Below are 15,614 nucleotides of genomic sequence, written 5' to 3'. Positions count from 1 at the left end.
AAGCATCGGGTCTTTACTCACCCAGGGGGTGACATCACATCATGTTTAATAGGCACGATATGTTTACGGGGGGCTTTACCATTGCTTTCCCCAGTCACCTACACTTTACCCCCAGCAAGCCGGGTACTCATTTTACCTAATCGGAAGGATGAAAGTCAGCCTTGAGACGGCTACCTGAAACCGACTTCCGCTGGGATCGAACTCAGGTCATGAGCAAAGCTTTGACTGCGGTACCGCAGCTTACCACTCTGCGCCACGGGGTTCGTAATTCTGTATATAGAATCCCTAAAAGCCACCTATTGGTGTGATGACTCAAATGCTAGCTTGTTGCTTACCACTCTGTACCACGGGGCTCCTTTTAATGGAATAAAGACAGGATGTAAATATATTAAATGTATTAAACACAAATAATATGTGTGAACACACGAAGCTGCCTTATACTGAATCAGACCCTTGGTCCATCAAAGTCAGTATTGTCTACTCAGACCAGCAGTGGCTCTCCAGGGTCTCAGGCAGAGGTCTATTCACATCACCTACTTGCCTAGTCCTTTTAATTGGAGATGCTGGGGATTGAACCTGGGACCTTCTGCATGCCAAGCAGATGCTCTACCACTGAGTCACTGAGCAAAGGGTAACTTGGGATTAGGGGCTTGATCATTCCCAGTAGCTTGCTAGCCCCTTCAGGATCCCATCCCAAAATCCATGTAGAGTTACTCGTTCTAGCGCTAACCTTGAGTTATGATCAAGGGAAATGCAAGTCGATTTTGTAGGGTTTGGCTTTAAATAAAGACCGTAATGCTCCACCATCAGAAATACATTAATTTCCAGATGGGAAATTGGTAGAGCTTGACATCTTGATTTTTTGGGATGAAAGCAGCCTTCCTGTGAAGCAAAGCCCAGAGCCAAAGCTTTCGCTGGGGGAATTGGAATCGATACATTTTTTCTGCATTGATGGAGCCTCTGCTTCAGGTGCCAATCTGGATGCGAGCAACAAGTACTGCAAATAATAAAATAGTTACAGGCTGTTTGAGTAGTCATATTTATTTATTTTTTTGTCTTGTATCAATGAAGGGACTGAGATAAATGTTCCAAGTACAGGGGGCAGGATCCTTGACCCTGCACGGAGTGTAAAATGTATCTGAGCTGCTCCCAAGGTGAGCTCTGACTCACGAAAACTCATGCTGGAATAATTGTTGTTAGTCTTCAAGGCCTTTAAGGTGCTATCGGACTCGTTTTATTCTCCTTCCAAGGACCTTGTTTTGAACCCGATTTGCCGGGTGTTTTTTTTTTTTTTTTTTTTTTTTTAGTAAAGTACAATTACTCATCTCTGAACCTTATGATTTGTCTGTCTATTGAAAACGTTTATATCTATCCTGCTTCTGCACTGGCTGTATCAGACCAGTCCTACCAGTTTTGGCTAGACGGGGTTACCGGCTCATGGTTAAACAGTGATCCGCAAGGGATCTGTCCAAAGGGTCTGGCATCTGAGAAAGAATTGGGACTTGCAGAGATGGAAGCAAGTCCACAGAACAGCCTTCCAAAATGTCATTAGGGAAGAGCTGGTACAGCATCCCCAGAGACAAAGGTCAGGCTCCAACTAAGGAACCTCTGTTTACCTGATTGCTATATCCTTTTGGGCTTTTTTTCCGGTTTTGTTACTGTTGTTTTCCTGATTGGGGCTCTGATTCTGGAAAAAAACCCTGTTCTCTCTTCTTGAGAAGTGTTCTGTGATGAGATGCCTTGAGCTACCAGACAAAGGTATGCATGTCTGAATCAGTCTTCTGTGTGATCTTTACTGGAGATGGGTATCTGTGGATAAGTAGAAGGCTACCAGAGGTAGAGAGCTGGCTTTCCAAACAAATGAACAAATAAATGTGAACAGTAGTTTATTGTGAGATGTGAAAGAAGCAGAGATCTGTGTTATTTTTTTCTTCAGTTAAATAAATGGGGCTAGTAAATAGGGTTGCCAGGTCCCCCCTCCCCTCCATCAGTGGGAGGTTTTAGGTGGCGGGTTTGGGGCAACAACATACATGGTAGCCACATGCACTGCGATTACGTCACTTCCGGGTTTACCCCCAGAAGTGCCGTATCACTGCTGCTGCTTTAGCACTCAAACCTAGGGTTGCCAGGTGCCTCCTCTCCTCTGGCAGGAGGCTTTTCTTTGTAATCGCGCGTGCATGCGCGGCACTTCCGGTTTAGAACTGGAAGTGCCTCCTTGCAAGGGGCCTTTACCTCTTAGTTTGAATGGTAAAGCGGCCCTTTACCACTCAAACGAAGAGGTAAAGGCCCCTCGCGAGGCAGAACTTCCGGTTCCAAACCGGAAGTGCCGCTCATCGTATGCACGCGTGTGTGCCTGTTTGCCCGCCGACCCTCAGGTGCTCGGCTGGCAGAGGGGTAAATGGCCGGGGGGTTGCCTGCCACCAGCGGGCACCTGGCAACCCTACTCAAACCCTTGGGGGTTTGAGTGCTAAAGTGACCACAGTGATGCGGCACTTCTGGGGGTCAACATAACTGCAGCGGGCACAGGCCCCACTCCAGAGCAGCCGGGTGGATTGGTGGCCAACTGCCTCCTGAAACCACCCGCCCGGCAACCCTACTAGTCAAAAGCCACCAGAATCTGAGGGGGTGCCGAATCGGAGGTAACCTGCGCAACCCCTCACTCCCACAACACTGTGTGAATAAAATGGCAGGCGGTTTCATGGGAAGAGGGAGAAGGAAACTGAGCGAAAGGTTAAACATTAAAAAAAAAAGAGGAGAGACCCATTGTCTGCTGCTTCGCTCCCCATCCCTTTTCAAATGTTGCTCAATTGCAGAGCACATATTTGTTATGCAATAATTGTGAGGAGTTAATGACCCGGGCAGAGAGAACTTGCATGCTAAGCAGTTGAGGAAGAAAATGGCTTATTAATGGATCTTTCCATTGGTGCGCCAGTTCCTAAAACAAATGAGCATGAAACGGGGGGCCGCCCCCTTTTCAGCCCCCTTTCCACACCCCGGGAGAAAAGGGCAGCTCCTCCTTGCCAACTGATCTCCTCCCAGGGATGGAGCGGCCGGCTCTCCCTCATCCGCTTTTCCTTCGCAAAAGGTTACATTTCCAAACCTCGCATCATGAATCACAAAGTTAGCAGCTCCTGGCAGATCATAAATCAGGCCTCCGGAGTCGCTAGGACAAATCCCAGGACATTCAATCTTTAATATTAGGCATGTTTAAGGCGGTGAATGTTTTATGAAGGAGCTGTTACAATTTAGCACATCATTAGCTTGTCTTATTCCCCTCCCTTCCCTTCCAGGGCCCTTTTCTCCTTAAAAAACCTTTGCTAGCCGAACCCCAGTTTTTTCCACCAAGAAAGCTGTTTCCCTTTAATCTCCAGGAGACAATATAAGGTCTCTTTGAGATCTCAGCAACAACAAATTGGTGTCTGGCATGTCTGTGGACCCCATAATGGTGTACTGCTTAAGAGCGGCGGACTCTTATCTGGAGAACCGGGTATGATTCCCCGCTCCTCCACATGAACGGCGGACGCTAATCTGGTGAACCGGGTTGGTTTCCCCACTCCTACACATGAAGCCAGCTGGGTGACCTTGGGCTAGTCGCAGTTCTCTCAGAACTCTCTCAGCCCTGGCTACCTCACAAGGTGCTTATTGTGGGGAGAGGAAGGGAAGGCAATTGTAAGCCACTTTGAGTCTCCTTAAAGGTTGAGAAAATCGGGGTATGAAAACCAACTCTTCTTCTTTCTCTTCTTCTCCCTCTTTTTCTTCTCCCTCTCCCCCTCCTCCCCTCCCCTCTCCTCCTCCTCCTCCTCCTCCTTCTTCTTCTGAGCCTGGCAAGGGAACCACTTGTGTGGGCAGGAAGGCAAAGGAACCCTTGCCCCACCTCTTCTTCATGCCAGCTGTGCAAAACTTATCCAAGCCTGGTACTTTGTCAACTGATGGCATCAGCTGAGTGGGGAAAGAGAAGGGGGGGATCAACAAAGGCTTTTTGATGGCTTTGGCTCCTGGATGCATAAATCCAATTAATCTTTTATTTTTCAATGGCACTTGCTTAAGGATATGTACTTATATGAAACAAAGAATCCATCTCAGCCAGGCCGCTAACAGTGCGCTGCAGCTCTCTCTGGTGACATCGGAGATGGTGGTAGGGAGAGATGACATTTTGACAGCTCACGGGAGCTAGTGCAGTGCAGCGGCTGAGAAGGAGAGAGAGCCGTGATCCAGGAGTTTGCACATTTAAATCTGATTTTTATCTGAAAACTCAACAGGTGGCTCGAGGTGTTCCATTCTGTCTCAGCCCTGTCTGCAGTACAAGGGATGGGAATGGTGACCTATCATACAGTGCCGTTGTAAGGATCACCCAAGATAATGCATGTGGAACATTTTGATCACTTAAAACACTTACAGAGATGCTAAGGCTTGTTGCATTTCAGCAGCACTTACACAGTGGGGAGGGGTGGGATGGGGTGGCGTGGCATGGCGTGAGGGTCAGCTGTTCCCACAGGGCACGAGAGAGAAACGGAAGCTTAGGGAGGCTTCAGGTGGTTTGCAGTTTAAATAGTTTCTAATGTAATGGTAATGTAAAATGTTCATGTAATGTAAAAGGAGATTCCTTTGAAATGTGGTGTTGGAGGAGAGTGCTATGGATACCATAAGAAATCAGTGAGTTACAGATCAAATCAAGCCTGAACTCACCCTAGAAGCTAAAATGACTAAACTGAGGCTGTCGTACTTTGGTCACATTATGAGAAGACAGGAGTCACTGGAAAAGACAATCATGCTAGGAAAAACTGAAGGCAGCAGGGAAAGAGGAAGACCAAACAAGAGATGGATTGACTCTATCAAGGAAGCCACGGCCCTCAATTTGGAAGATCTGAGCAAGGCTGTTAAGGATAGGATGTTTTGGAGGACATTGATTCATAGGGACGCCATGAGTCGGAGGCAACTTGACAGCACTGAACGCACACATTAGTTGGAATATACTGCTGCATGCACCCCATTTCTCTGAGTGGTGAGCCATCTTGGTGACAAACCATCAAGAGTTAGTATGCTTTGGACGGGAGGACACTGGATCTCTCCTTGTTTTATTACTTGGTTGGACTGGCATTTTGGGAGATTACAAAGTAGGATTTTGCAAGGGCTCATGGGAGGGTGGGACCATTTGGAAAATGCCTTTCCTCTTCCTGTATTTCCCCCTCCTCCCATTCCCTTAATAGATTCTAAACATTCTGTGCTTCTTAGAATGGGCATGATCCTTATTAGGTCTCTGGCCCCTCTCCTTCATTTGGGATAAATTCCAAAGTCTTTTTTTGTACATACTTAGGATACCCCCCCCCCGCACCCCCAGTAAGTAAGTTCCCTTACCTTGTCCATGGGTGGCTTTGTTTTGCTGGTCACGTGATCCCAACAGTTACACGCCACTTCATTATCAGAACGAATAATTCTTTTGGCACTTCTGTGGTTTGATGGATTGTTGGTTGTCTGGAGCACCTTTTATTTATTTGTTAGATTGATATCCTGCTTTTCTTTTCAGCTTGTTGAAGATGGCAACAGAATTACCATGAACTAAAACTATTACAGCCACTATAATTTTGTAAGACACAAGAATCATCTTAAGGAAGATGATGCTTGGTGGAAAACCTGGAGGAAATGGTTTTGGCTCATATCTTTACCATTGCTAATTAAAGGCTTTCCAATATCGATGGAAAACAGAGGGCCAACTTTTGCAGTCCCTCCTTTAGCTGTTAAACATCGGAAGAACCCTGCTGGATCAAACCAGTGGTCCATCTAGACCAGCATCCTGTCTCACACAGTGGCCAACCAGTTCTTCTGGAGGACCAACAGGCATAGAGATCGAAGCTTTTCCCTGATGTTGCCTCCTAGCACTGGAATTCATAGGTTTACTGCTTCTGAACATGGTGGTTCCGGGTAGTCACCATGGCTAGTAGCCACGGATAGATTTATCCTCCAATAATCTGTCTAATCCTCTTTTAAAGCCTTCTATGCCTGTGGCCATTACAACGTCCTCTGGCAGCAAATTGTCAACAATTTGGTATCTCCTAGAGAGCCAGTGTGGTGTAGTGGTTAAAAGCAGTGGTAGGAGCAGTGGACTTTAATCTGAAGAACCAGGTTTGATTCCCCACTCCTCCACATGAGCAGCAGGCACTAATCTGGTGAACTGGGTTGATTTCCCCACTCCTACACATGAAGCCAGCTGGGTGACCTTGGGCTAGTCACAGCTCTCTTAGAGCTCTCTCAGCCCCACCTACCTCACAGGGTGACTGTTGCAGGGAAGAGAAGGTGATTGTAGGCTGGTTTGATTCTTCCTTAATTGGTAGAGAAAGTCAGCATATACAAACCAACTCTTCTTCTTCTTCTCCTCCTCCTCCTTCCTTCTTCTTCAGCAGCAGCAATAGTGTAAAAATGGGGGAAGGTCCTTTCTATCTGTGGCATTTACAGACCGAAGTGGGGTATGTGTGCAGACTGTAAGTGATGACAACTAAGACTCAGGTGCTCCTGTTTTCTTTCTCCCTTTCTAGGGGAGTGCAGCTGTCATGAGGGCTACGCCCCTGACCCTGTCCATCGACACCTGTGTGTGCGCAGTGACTGGGGACACAGCGAAGGGTGAGAGCAAGGAGAAGGGAAAGCTGGCGAGTTTGGGTGGGGAAAGGGGGCTTGCCTTTTCAATGAGGCAAAAACAGAATTCAAGGATTGGTCCAGTCAATGTTCTGCCTTCCCATGAATCAGTTCCATTGTCCCTAAGGGGATCAGAATTGAGATTCTCAGGAGACTGAGGCAGAGGATGCAGCTTTCTCCTGACACTTACTAATGACTGCTCCACACATCCTGCCCTTCATTCTCTGTTACATTGTGTGGTTTAGACAATTTAGCGGTAAGTGGGAAGGTGTGTCCTTCTGGTGTCACCTTGGAATCCAGGCTCCTTCCACCCAGAAGCCAAGGGGCAAAGGAAGGGAAAGAAAGTCTGGTGTATATAAAGCAAGGAAAGACCAAGGGTCCTAAATGGCAGTGGAAGAAGCCATGTGTTTGAGGGTTGTGAGTCTGGAGTGGGATAAGGTAGCAACAGCCCTCCCTTGGGACGTGGGGAGAAAGCTCAGGACCACAGAAGGGAGGAGTTGACCAGAATCCCCCATTGGGTGGCATGGTTGCTAAAGGGGAAAGAGGCGTGAAGCAAGTGGGTAGAGTGGGTAATGATTTCAGGATCCTGGGTGAGCAGATTGGAAGAGCCATCGTTTTATAGTTGTTGAGGAATGTTTATTACATTGAGACACACATTTACATCCCTGTGTCTTGTGGAGGTTTTGTTGCCTCCAGGTCTCCTTTTTGTTGGAGTGTTTGTTTCTCTGAGCTATTCTGTGTCCATCTCCTGCATCTTTGTTTGGATGGCTTGTCCAAGGGGGCTGTCACACATGCCGAATAATGCACTTTCAATCCACTTTCAATGCACTTTGCAGCTGGATTTCACTGTGAAATAGCAAAATCCATTTGCAAATGATCGTTAAAGTGGATTGAAAGTGGATTGAAAGTGGATTATTCAGGATGTATGAAAGCACCCCATGACTGCTGATTCCTGATTTCATGAGTGCCTTTCTTCACTGTCTCTCTCAGGCCTTGGCCCTACACAACCCTTGAAAGAGGCTATGACCTAGTTACCGGGGAACAAGCTCCTGAAAAGATACTCAGGTGAGTCATGCATCGTCTCCAGATCTGGTTTTACAGATTTCCTGCTGTCTTTTCTTTTTCTGGATTGGTGGGTGGGTCTGGACCCCATCAAGATTAAGAAGTTACTAATGTTTGTTATCCTGGGATAGTCATGTTAATGAAAAGGAATTTCAGGATGGTATGCCACTTTCTTTGGCTTCCATAAATTATCTTGGGTCACTGTAAATTATTTTAAATATGTATCTTAGCATTTTTTTTTCTGAGATGGTCTCCAGCAACTTGAAGATGGGCACCAGTAAATCTCTGTAGGGAGGAAGTTCCACAATTGAGGTGCCGCAACCAAAATTGCCTCATCTCTGTGGGGCTCACTCACCTGGTTTGCAGGTGAGGGAGCACAGAACAGGTCCTCAGCAGAAAGGTCTCAGTTGATGAGCAGGAGAAAGAGGAAGGCGCTGCAGTCATTTTCAAAATTGCAGTCCACTTTGTGTGTGTTTTATCTCTTGAACGTGTAAACTGATCAGAGGAAAACTTGATTCCTGCGACAGCTGATGTTATTGTTGGCATAGGAAATGTCTGGTGCACAAAGATGGGAAGAAGACCCCACAGGGGCAGCGAGTCAGCAGTGAGACAGGAGAGTGAGGACAGGAAATTTCCCATTCCAACTTCTTGCCGCCTGTTTCAGGCCATAGATGCTCTTTTGCACTTTGCGCCTGACCTGCTTGCCTTTAGATTGCTCAAATCCTGGTCCCTTCAGTTACAAATGGTCCTTCTGTTGTTCTGTCCAGCCTCTCCTTTCCCCATCCCTGATTGTTCTTGTCCAGCAGCTCTGCCCATCAAAAATGGGTCAGTACTATAGCTGACAACATCAATGTGTGTGTGTAAAGTGCCTTCAAGTCGCAGTCGACTTAGGGAGACCCCTTTTGGGGTTTTCATGGCAAGAGACTAACAGAGGTGGTTTGCCAGTGCCTTCCTCTGCACAGCAACCCTGGACTTCCTTGGTGGTCTCCCATCCAAATACTAACCAGGGCTGACCCTGCTTAGCTTCTGAGATCTGACGAGATCAGGCTAGCCTGGGCCATCCAGGTCAGGGCATATATATGTGTGTGTGTGTGTGTGCATGTGTGTGTGTGTTTATGTGTGTGTGTGTGTTTATTTATTTATAAGAATTTATAACAAATATTTATCCCTCAACCATTAGTGCAGTAATTATAGTTTTGCTATTTTTGCTGTTGTTGTTGTTTTGTTTGCTTTATGTACTATGTATTTATGTGTTCCTGTGACTGTGAACTGTGATTGTATTTATTACTGTTAATAAAATTTTATTTAAAAAAAAAAACTAGAAAATTTGGGTTGATACCCAATGTTTATTTAGTTGTGTGCACGTGTGTGCCTTCAAGTCACAGCTGACCTATGGGGACCCTGCAGGGTTTTCAAGGCAAGCCTGGGCCATCCAGGTCAGGGCGACTACATCAATGATTCTGTGCTAAATAGAGCCTCAGACGTTGGAACCAGAGAATCCAAAGCGTCCAGTGCTTGGCATCATTTGTGCCTTCTGTTCTTTCTTCTGTCTTTGTTGAAGGTCAACCTACAGCCTGGGCCAAGGCCTCTGGCTTCCGGTCAGCAAGAGCTTTGTTGTGCCTCCCGTGGAGCTTTCGATCAACCCTCTTGCCAGCTGCAAAACGGATGTTCTGGTGACAGAAGACCCAGCAGATGTCAGGTAAGCAGGCACTCCCTGCATTTTTGAACAGGAAAACACAACATTTCTGTATCGGGGATGCTCTAGGCTGATCCTGCATTGAGCAGGGGGGCGGGGGGGGTTGGACTAGATGGCCTGTACGACCCAACTCTATGGTTCTGTCCCTCAAGATATTTCTGAACTGGAGGGAATATTTGCACTGAACTCCTGGAATAGCTTCCTTCTCTGGTCAAAGCATCGCACTGAATTTGTCATGTCTTCACGTTGCTCAGCATTAAATCTTGATCATGAGAATGTCTTTGCAGAGTAGGAGGCAGACTGACCTCCTTGGCTCATCCTCTGTTGAAGTCTCTGTTCATGCTGGAGAGCCTGGTCAAGCTTTTGGAATTTGAAGCAGAAGAATTCTGAATTTGGAAATTTTGAACCTTCGCTCGCGGGTCAGGTTTTCAGGCCATCTCAAAACAGATAGGCTCAGTGGCTGAGCATGTCAGAGAACTTCTGCAAGCTAGGGTGTCATCCTTAACCGTGTTTCCTGACAGGGATGGCATTGGTATCCTGCCTCATAAGGTAGGTTGCAGGCCATCTGCCAGAGCCCCCTACTAAAAGATGCTACAGTGGTTAAGCATGTACTTGCTAACAGTTAGAGCAGTTCCTCAGTGGAACAGGCTTCCTCGGGAGGTGGTGAGCTCTCCTTCCCTGGAAGTTTTTAACAGAGGCTAGATGGTCATCTGTCAGCAATGCTGATTCTATGACCTTAGGCAGAACATGAGAGGGAGGGCACCTTGGCCATCTTCTGGGCATGGAGTATGGGTCACTGGGGGTTGGTGGTGAGGTAGTTGTGAATTTCCCGCATTGCGCAGGGGGTTGGACTAGATCATCCTGGTGGTACCTTCCATCTCTTATGATTCTATGTTGTTGAATCTGCATTTCTCTGCTCAAGCTCACCTGGCTGAACCAGAATGATCTACCATTTTGTGTCTTCTCGACACTTAACTTATTTGATGAACCACTTGTTGTTTCTGCTTTCCAAATGGGAAGTTGGCAGAGCCAAAGCATTAGGGAGTTGGGAAAGGTCCATGGGGGACGCTTGCCCCATCAAGGGACACCCCTCCATCCCAATTTACATTCCTGCTATTAAGAGCTGGAGATACCCAGATGCAAAAAAAAAAAAAAAAAAAAAGAGCAGTTAACTGGAAGCACCTTTGTGACATGCAGCAGATGCTAAATTATTCAAAATTTAATAAATGCGGTAATAAATATTTGATGTTGAATTATGGAAGGCTCCACAAATACACTGGAAATCATGGAGCAATCTATTATGTCTGCATTAGAACTTAGACTCTCTTCAGATGCAGATCTGCCTGTTGGATCTCAGTTTTTGGTAGCATCTCAGTTTTTGGTAGCATCTGATTTATGAGGCTGGTAGAATGTGCGTTACTCCTTCTCTTTCTACTTATTTTTTAAACTGAAAAACATTGTTCAATGAGAAGGACCTAGCCGATTTACCGCCCAGTGCCAAACCTTCAATTCCTGGAAAAAGCGATTGAACGTGCAGTGGTCGAGCAGCTTGAGGAATTCCTGGATGAAACATCGGCCCTGGATCCCTCATGAGCCAGTTTCAAGCCAGGATTTGGCACTGAGTCAACCCTGGCAGCCTTGGTTGACAACCTCCTATTAAAGGTAAAGGTCCTCTTGGATCTGTCAGCTGCTTTCGACACAGCTGACCATCTGGTCCTGGTTGACCGCCTAGCCTCCCTGGGGTGAGGAGAACCACACTGCGGGGGTTCTCCTTGTTCCTCCAGGGATGCTCACACAGGGTAGCTATTGGTGGAGAGAGATGGGCTCCCTGGGCCTTAACCTGTGGGGTCCCACGGGGTTGACCTTCTCCCCAATGTTGTTTCATAGCTGTATGCACCCTCTGGTGGAGATTGTCAGGAGGGATGGAATTGAGTGCCACCAATACGAGGATGACACCTAGCTTTTCCTCCTGCTTGAAAAGCAGTCAACTGCTGGGATCTGGGCCCTGTCCTCGAGTCTGGACGCTGTAGTGGATTGGTTAGGTGAGAGCTGGCTAGCATTACATCCTTTAATAATTGAGATCATGTGGTTGGGTAGGTCCGGGGGCCAGGGGTGGCCCGCTTTACCTGCATTTGACGGAGTCCAGCTCTCTCCACTGGACTCCATTAAGAGCTTGATCAGACCAAGGTCCATCAAGTCCAGAAGGTTTACACAGGGGGCAACCAGGTGCCTCTTGGAAGCCCACAAACAAGACGCTTGCAGCAGCACTGTCATGCCTGTTTTCCACAGCACCTAACATAATAGGCATGCTCCTCTGATCCTGGAGAGAATAGGTATGCATCATGACTAGTATCCATTTTGTCTAGTAGCCATGAATAGCCCTGTCCTCCATGAACATGTCCACTCCCCTCTTAAAGCCTTCCAAGTTGGCAGCCATCACCACATCCTGGGGCAGGGAGTTCCACAATTTCACTATGTGTTGTGTGAAGAAATACTTCCTTTTCTTTGTTTTGAATCTCTCATCCTCCCGCTTCAGCAGATGACCCCACGTTCTAGTATGATGAGAGAGGGAGAAAAGTTTCTCCCTGTCAGTCTCATCCGTTGTTGGTGGACTGTCTCTAAGACTAGGACACGGAGTAATGGATTTAAACTAAGAGAAAAGCAATTCCACCTAAACATTAGGAAGAACTTTCTGACGGTGAGGGCGGTTCGACGATGGAATGCACTGCCTCAGAGGGGGGGGGGAGTCCCCGTCTTTGGAGGTCTTTAAGCAGAGGTTGGATGGCCATCTGTCAGGAGAGCTTTGATTGTGGGATCCTGCATAGCAGAGAGTTGGACTTGATGGCCCTTGTGGTCTCTTCCAACCTTGTGTGTTTTTGTGATTGTTGTGATTTGTGAGAAGGTCTCTCCCCAGAGTTCTGGTGATGTGTGTGGTATATTGGAAGTAGCACACCTCTTCCCCCATCCTCCCCACTGGTTGATTCTAAATGCTGGCGGGGCTTCTCTTCCCATCTGGATGGAACATGGCTCCCTGTTTCTGTGAGATCAGCCGGTGAGGTTCCTTGGGCCTTAGGGCCAACATCCGCTAAAGTGCGAGGCATCTTTGGCTTCTGTTTCTTGGTGCTTGTTTGAATAAGGATGCTGCCGCTCGGCCGTGTTGTGACACGTTGCATTAGCTGCAATGCTATCTTTGCCCCGTTGTAATGCCACTAATAGCCATTTTGTGCCTGTATTTCACTGGAGTCCTTAGTCGCGAGCGCGACATGTTCCTTCAGGCCTCTTATTAGCCCGCCACCTTTGCCTGGGGGTCACTGTTCTCTGAGAGTTTAATGGGGGGAAATTGCCAAGCACCTGCTTTGTGAGAAGCCTTATGAAGTTCTTTATAGCTCTCAGGTTGAAGGCCTCAGCATGGCCTTGTATCTTAATGAAGACGTCTGAGCACAGCATAAAAGTCCGTGTGTGTGTGTGTTGGGGGGGGGGGAGAGAGATTGGAGAACTGCCTTTTAATGCTTCTTCAGACAAGGCTTCTGTTTTCTAGAGATGGAGGCTTTTACCAGTGATTATTTTTGCATTTTATGGGCTGTTGGATTCTTGGGGCTGTGTTAATATGACTGGTTAAATATGACTAATTAGTGAAAATTTGTGGGAGCATCAGAAGATTATGGTCGGCAAGTGAGCAAATAGTCCTTGAAGCAGATGTAGAAGAGTTGTTTTTTTACATGCTGATTTTCTCTTAAGAGAAGGTTTTCACTTAAGGAAGAATCAAGCTGGCTTATAATCACCTTCCCTTCCCCTCCCCACAACAGACACCCTGTGAGGTAGGTGGGGCTGAGAGAGCTCTAAGAGGGGCTGTGGCTCAGTGGTAGAACATCTGCTTGGCATGCAGAAGGTCCCAGGTTCAGTCCCCGGCACCTCCAGTTGAAGGAACTAGGCAAGTAGGTGATGCAAAAGACCTCAGCCTGAGACCTGGAGAGCCGCTGCCTGTCTGAGTAGACAATACTGACTTTGATGGACCAAGGGACTGATTCAGTATAAGGCAGCTTCATGTGTTCAAGAGAGCTATGACTAGCCCAAGGTCACAGAGCTGGCTTCAAGTGTAGGAGTGGGGAAACAAACCCGGTTCACCAGGTTAGCATCCGCCGCTCATGTGGAGGAGTGGGGAATCAAACCAGGTTCTCCAGATTAGACTCCACTGCGCCAAGCCACAGCTCTTAACCACTATACAATGCTGGGTTTCTGCATTACTGGAGGGGATACAGGGACGTTATGAAGGCTGGTGGTTCGCTGGAAGCGATTTTGCTTAACCTTAGCAGGCCAGAAAGAACAAATGGGGATGCCCAAAAATTGTGCCTGAGGGCTTGTAAAAACCTGAGGACTTGTACATTGAACATGCTATCATGGGAGTTAACATAGAGAACAGATATAGGCTGCTGGGGAGGAGCTGTGGCTCAGTGGTAGAGCATCTGCTTTGCATCCACAAGGTCCCAGGTTCAAGCTCTGGCACCTCCAATTGAAAGGAGGGGTGGTCTGTGGCTCAGTGCTAGAGCATCTGTTTGGCATGCAGAAGGTCCCATTTTCAATCCCTGGCATCTCCACTTAAAAGGATCAGATATGAGGTGATGGGAAAGAGCTCTCCCTCAGATCCTGGAGAAGCACTGCCAGACTGAGTAGATTGTATTGTTCTTGATGGACCAGTGGTCCAATCCAGTATAAGACAGCTTCATGTGCTGTTTGGGCAGTTAGAGCAGTTCCTCAGTGGAACAGGCTTCCTCGGGAGGTGGTAAGCTCTTCTTCCCTGGAGGTTTTTAAGCAGAGGCTAGATGGCCATCTGTCAGCAATGCTGACTCTATGACAGGGAGATCATGAGGGAGGGCATCTTGGCCATCTTCTGGGCATGGAGTAGGGGTCACTGGGGGTGTGGGGGGAGGTAGTTGTGAATTTCCTGCAATTGTGCAGGGAGTTGGACTAGATGATCCTGGCGGTCCCTTCCAGCTCAAAGATTCTATGGGCATAGTGGAGACAATGTGTTGTTGCAGAAACTGCTCACTGCATATGTGTAAGTGGAGGTGAGCCTACCAGATTACTAATAGTGCTCCCCTAGGAAAGACCAGTTCACTTTTTGGGGGGAACCTTCAGCGTTCTCCAGCATATACTACTTTTGTTCCTGGGATATACTATATTGTGGGAGCTTTACATCCATATCACTCAGGGTTATGTTTGTCATCACACTTTTGGGAAGAATACCAAAACCAAATAGATGTTTGGTCACCCTTTTGTTTGGGAGTTCATGAATATTCATTGCAGGGAATGCAGATATGGTGAAGGTATCAGGGTGGATAAAAATCAGTGATTTTTTTAATATATAAATTAAAAATCAGATGTTTTTTATTTAAATGGGATTTTTAAAATAAAATGCTTTTTGAGGAAAAATCTATCTAAAGATAGTTTTCTGTTTAAGATACAGTATAGTCCAAAGGTTATTCATTGTGAAATAAGGATTAGTTTTTTATTATGTAGCATGAGGCTGTATATTCATGCAATGTTTAATTTTTTGGTAAATTAATTCCATTAATCCATTCACAGTATCATGCTCTTCCAGAGGTTTCAGTAAGATTATTTTGGGCATTTTTTTTCTATCTAGAATATATCATCATAGATGCTTGGTTTTGCAGTTCTCAAAACTGTGAATTTGTGTCTGCAGAGATAGCATGCCTCTTCTTCACAGCAAACATGTTATAAAATAAACATACAGAGCTGAGAAAAAGACCTTGAATCTATTGTTCCTTTGCAAATCTATGTATACAGAATCAACCCTTTACATCTTAAGTGCTAAGTTACAAGAAGTTCAATGAATAGAAGATTGTCTGGAGTGAAATAGATCTGCACAAGGAGCTAAGTGTGAGGAGGGAGGGGCAAGCAGTAAAAAGGATTCTGTGAAAAGGAAAGTGCGTTCTTTTGAGCAGAATACTTCACAGGTATTTTTGTAGAAAACCATGATTTAAATCTATTATTACTGACTAGTGATTTAAATCGTGATTTAAATCGATTTGATTTAAATCAAATCCACCCTGGAAGGTACCATGACAAGGAGTCTGTGAACAATCTACTGACCACCTGTCTTTTTCTCTTTCTTTGTCTTTAGCAGAACAGAGGGTGGTGGGCTGAAAATTTGAAAGGTGGGCCAGCAGGCTATGAGTTTGACTGCAACCATGGCTCCAGGGGAGGCGGT

At 46.5% G+C, this 15,614-nt stretch overlaps 1 protein-coding gene across 1 annotated transcript in view; it reads left to right on the top strand.

Annotated features, from left to right (window-relative positions):
* ASTN2 (astrotactin 2) overlaps positions 1-15,614 on the top strand; it is a 783,945-nt gene that overhangs the window by 401,107 nt on the left and 367,224 nt on the right. Inside the window, exons 9-11 of the mRNA XM_056860152.1 lie at positions 6,531-6,615; positions 7,618-7,692; positions 9,251-9,388. Coding sequence (XP_056716130.1) covers positions 6,531-6,615; positions 7,618-7,692; positions 9,251-9,388 — 298 coding nt within the window. The remainder of the gene's footprint in view (positions 1-6,530; positions 6,616-7,617; positions 7,693-9,250; positions 9,389-15,614) is intronic.

This window comes from Euleptes europaea, chromosome 14 (assembly GCF_029931775.1).
Source record: "Euleptes europaea isolate rEulEur1 chromosome 14, rEulEur1.hap1, whole genome shotgun sequence".
NCBI classification, from domain to species: domain Eukaryota; kingdom Metazoa; phylum Chordata; class Lepidosauria; order Squamata; family Sphaerodactylidae; genus Euleptes; species Euleptes europaea.
The sequence above is the reverse complement of the archived record's forward strand: the minus strand, read 5'-3'. Positions and strand labels throughout refer to the sequence as shown.